At 63.4% G+C, this 4,639-nt stretch overlaps 1 protein-coding gene across 1 annotated transcript; it reads right to left on the bottom strand.

The window, feature by feature from the left end:
• Positions 1 to 3,635: 3,635 nt before the first annotated feature.
• LOC102422379 (zinc finger protein Gfi-1b) lies at positions 3,636 to 4,526 on the bottom strand (the record flags this gene model as incomplete). Its single annotated transcript, XM_006109384.3, has 2 exons — positions 3,636 to 3,814; positions 4,361 to 4,526. Coding segments are annotated over 2 exons (345 nt in total), but the record flags the coding sequence as incomplete, so codon positions are not given.
• Positions 4,527 to 4,639: the final 113 nt, after the last annotated feature.

The following is a 4,639-nucleotide window of genomic DNA, read 5'->3' as shown; positions in this document are numbered from 1 at the left end:
AGGGGCCCTGGTCCTGGGGCTGGGGGTGGGGGGCCTGGCTGCCCTGCTGGGGTGCGACTTGTTTGCAGGAGCCACGTGACCCCCAAGCAGGAGGGTGCGGAGCACATGGGCTGGGGATGTAGCCTGAAGCTGCCACCACTGACGGGACATTTTCTCCGGGAAGTAATTCAGAGGTTACATTCCGCTCCCTAATGTGGCCAGTTCGTTTAATGGTGAAATACTGGTTTTGTTATTTGCTGGTGAGTAAATCGAAGCTCTAGCTTGCATCCCCGGCACCTTCCTGAAGTCTCACGTGGCCCCGCCCACACCCAGCCCGCCCTCAGCACTGGGGTCAGTGCGCAGTCAGAGGCGTGCGACAGTCCCCTCGCCCCGTGCACCTTCAGAGGCCACCGGTCACACCCTGTCCCATATAAATGGGGTCCCCTGGCGTCATGCAATCACCCCCATAGCCCTGCTGGGAAGGCCCCTAGCCTGGGGGGTCAGGAAACCCGGATTCTGTGTGACAGGCGCGGTGACTGGTGTGACGGGGGCCACCGCCTCCCCTCTGCGGGCCCCGGCGCCCTGGTGTCTCGAAGGGAAGCCACGTCCTCTTCTCAGGCTGGACACTGCCTCCCGGTTCACACACCGTGACTCGGGTGGTGGGAGTCCAGGCAGGAGGAAGTGGGGGGATGAGAAGCAGAGAACAGACAGTCGAACCCCCTCCAATCACACAGTGGGGGGCTCCCCACGGCACCCACCGGTGGGCCACCAATCCCAGTGGGATAAGCAGGCCCTGATCCTGAGGAAGGGACAGGATTTGACAGGGAGCTCGGCTCGCAGCCTGAGAACGGCGCGGGCTTGTGGGCTGGGCCCTCTGAGAGCCTCCTCCAGCGGCCACGCCGGCCCTTCCGGTGAGGGGAGCGGGCGGAGCGGGGTGCACTCCACGCAGCCCCTAACCCAACGGCTGCTTCTGTTGTGGGGGGAGAGGAGGAGAGAGGGAGAAGCAGATTCCATGGAGCGCCCCCATCCCTGCCCACACTCGGGCCCCCTTTCTCTGCAGCGTGCAGACGGGGTCCAGCCCCCACTGCTCTGAGGCTGCAGTGCCAGCCCCCCCCCCCCACCCCCCATGTGGACACTCAGTGGAGGGGCCCACTGGCTAAATCCTGATCACCCTGAACCTGGGCGCATGAAGAAAGGCGCATTGTCTCGTTCTCGGCCCGCCCTGCGCAGAAGTGGCTGAAATCCTGGTATTGCTGTGGTTTTGTTTAGCAAACAAGGAACATGCAAAGCAGCTCCCGTGTGTGTGTGTGTGTGTGTGTGTGTGTGTGTGTGTGTCCAGCACCCACCCTCCCACTTCCCCAGATCTAGAAGGTGCAGGGCAGGGCCCCTCACCCCGGGGTCAGGAGCCCGTTGCAGGCCTGGCCCATGGGGTGGCTCATGGCAAGTCCCTACCCCTGCACGGGCCTCACCGCCTCACAGACAGGAGGGGGACGGAGGTCTCCAGCCTTGTTGGCTCCGGCCGCTGGCTGCTAGAGGCCCTTCTCCTCCGGCCGCAAGAGCCGGGCCTGCAGGACGGGAACTGGGAGCCTGCGGGGAGGTTGCCCACCTCCCCATGCAAATGTCCAACCCCACCCCACACCCTCCGACAGGTTTGTCAGGGGAATTCTGGCTAAGGTAAATAGGAATGAAGCAGGCCGGGGTCCTGCCCAGCCAAACCCAGAGCCGGGGAGTCCCCGGCCCCCAACGGCCTCGGAACCCGTGCGGGCCCAGCAGAGGCAAGGACCTGAGGAAACACCTCCGGTGTCATTGGGAGGAAAGGCGAATGGAGACCCCAAGGGCTTGGGATCGGATATCCTGGCCCCAGCTCTGCACTCGCCCGCTGTGTGACCCTGGGCGAGTTGGCCGGGCCTCTCTGAGCCTTAGTTGCCCCCTCTGTGAAATGGGAGCGTGGCACAGGTTAGAGGCAGCGTGTGGAAGCCCTGGGCTCCGCGCAGTACCTGGAAGTGACTCAGTTAGAGGTGTCCCCTGCCTGGGCCCGGCCTGGGCGGGGTGCAGAGAGCGAGAGCCCAGAGAAATACCGTCTAGCAAAGGGGACGCTGGCTACGCACAGACAACCACCGGGCCAGGCTCAGGGGGTCCTGCGCTGTGAGCAGGAGCCCCAGGAGCTCAGTGTTCAGAGGTGGGAGAACCTGGGACGGAGTGACCATGGGAGGGCGGCATTCGAGCCGGCCTTGTACTCGCCCTGCGCTGGGCCTGCTCAGGGCCGTGCACACCTGGTCTCGGGTCCTCCCAATGCCCCCCAGGGATGGATCGCTATGCCCACCATCTACAGCGGAGGCGCTCGCCTGAAGCCCACAGCCGGCGCGGGCGGCCAGGCCTCACTGCATCACCTCGCAAAGCCCCTCTGGCCGTGTGCGCCAACATTCCCGGCTCCAGGGACCAGGACGTGGATGTCAGCCCACCCCAGTGATCACGTGGACCCTGGGTCAGCCAGGTGGACCCCGGTGATCAGCAGGGTCCTTTCGGGAGGGGAGGCAGGAAGGTGAAGGCGGAGGAGCCGGGAGGGGAGGCAGAGGTCAGCCTGATGCGCTGTGAGGCGGAAGGCGGCGGCCACAAGCCCAGGACTCCGTGGCCTCTGGAAGTCAGAGCAAGCCACCTGCCCTGGAGCCTCTCGCGGGGTGCACTCCGGGACACCCCGAGTCTAGCCCTGGGCGACTCACATGGGGTTTCTGAACCTCCGGGACTGTCGGAGAATAAACTTGTGCTGTTCGAAGCCGCTGAGTTTGTGGTGACTCGTGGCAGCCGCCACAGGAAATGGACAGCCCTGGCTACGTGACCTGTGACCCTGTCACACCCTGTGGGGTCCGGTGCTTCTGCTCCAGCCCTTTCCATGTGGCCTGGGCCTCGGCTCCCAAGCTGTCTGAGGGCAGCTGCATAGCTGCCTCTGCTTTTCAAAGCTCCCCCTGCCCCTCCCAAAGGGGGTCAGCTTGCACCCAGGAGGCCCTTCATACACGCTGGTCAGATGTAAATAAATCTGTGTCTTTATTTCCATGTACAGCGGTTGAGGGGAACAGGCTTTTGACAGCAATAACTGCTGGTTTCTCCAGCCTGGGGGTCTGAGGGCAGATCAGAGCCCAGCTGAGTGCCGGTCAGAAGTGGGGGGTAGCCAGCAGGTCTGGCTGAAGCAGAGGGGTGCTGGGCATCCCACCGGGGCAGGAGGTGGCCCTGACCATCTGGCCGCCTGAAAGAGGCCCCCTAAAGACCCAGGGGACCGGATCCCAGCGCTGTGGGCAGAAGGCACCGGGAGGATTTCTCTGTGGGTCCCGGCTCTGCGGGTCTGGTCTGATTGTGGCATCGAGGTCCACGTGGGGCTGCTCTGGCCTGGGCTCTGCCCTGGGGAAGGCACCCAAGTTATTATACCTTCAGCTCAGAAAAGACCCAACCCAGCTCCCATACTTTACAGCAGAACTATGGGTCCAGAGAGGGAAAGCGATTTGCCCAAAGTCACACAGCAGTTTCCTGAGTCTCAAAACAAGCAGCAAGACTCCCATCCAGTGTTGCCCCCGGGAGACTGCGGATCTGGGCGCACGAGGCTGGCCTCCCTCCGGGTGACAGGACGGCAGGACGGGCTGGTCGGGGCTGGGAGGGGCACAGCCTCACTTGAGGTTGTGCTGGCTCTCGCGGTGCCGCCGCAGGTCCACCTTGCGCTGGAAGCCCTTGGCGCAGAGCTCGCAGCTGAAGGGCTTGAAGCCCGTGTGCTTCCGGCTGTGGGTGATGAGGTTGGAGCTCTGGCTGAAGGCCTTTCCGCACACCTGGCACTTGTGTGGCTTCTCACCTGCGGGGCAGCAAGGACCGCGTCAGGGCCGACTGTGCCCCCACGCCCTGCATTTGTTCTCTGAAATTTTATTATGTTTTATCTCAGGACCAACCACATTCCCTCTGACACCGCCCCGCCCTGCACTGCATTGTACCCTGGCTGGGGCGGGGGCTGGATCTCTCCGCTTTATCAATCTCCCGCAGCCCCTGGCACAGAGCCGGGTACAAAAGAGGCACTCGGGCAACAGCCGAGGAGTGAATGAATGAATGAGTGGAGGGATGAATGAATGAATGAATGAATGAAAAAAGCTCCTGCTAGTCTCACTTCTACCCGGAGATCAACATTGCTGACTTGTGCTGTTTCCTTCCAGCATTTTCTCTGTGCATTACCAGTAAGTGAACTTAAGCAACACAGTGCCTCCAGCCCTCCTGTTGGGGGGGGGGGCGCCCCATGTAACCTGACCCCACTGTCCTAGAGCCGGGCCTTTTCACAGTGGAAGGTGGGGGTTCCCAGGCTCTGCCTGGGCCCTGTGGCCCCGAGTGCCGGGCCGGGCGGGCAGCTCACCCGTGTGGATGTAGGTGTGCTTCTTCATGTCCGACTTCTGGTGGAAGCGCTTGCCGCAGAACTGGCAGGGGTAGGGCCGCGTGTCCGAGTGGATGAGCAGGTGGGTGGACAGGGTGGACGAGCGCTTGAAGGCTTTGCCGCACATCTGGCACTCGAAGCTGCGCTCCTGCCGGGGGAAACGAGGCCCTGGGGGGTCAGCGCCGGCGCAGGACTGGACCCAGCTGGGATCCCTGAGGAACAGACACTCTGTTGGGGTGGCCTGGAGGGGCAGGCCCGGGG

The sequence above is a fragment of the Myotis lucifugus genome, unplaced genomic scaffold, assembly GCF_000147115.1.
Source record: "Myotis lucifugus unplaced genomic scaffold, Myoluc2.0 scaffold_9099, whole genome shotgun sequence".
NCBI lineage: Eukaryota > Metazoa > Chordata > Mammalia > Chiroptera > Vespertilionidae > Myotis > Myotis lucifugus.
This window is presented reverse-complemented; position numbering and strand designations above follow the sequence as displayed.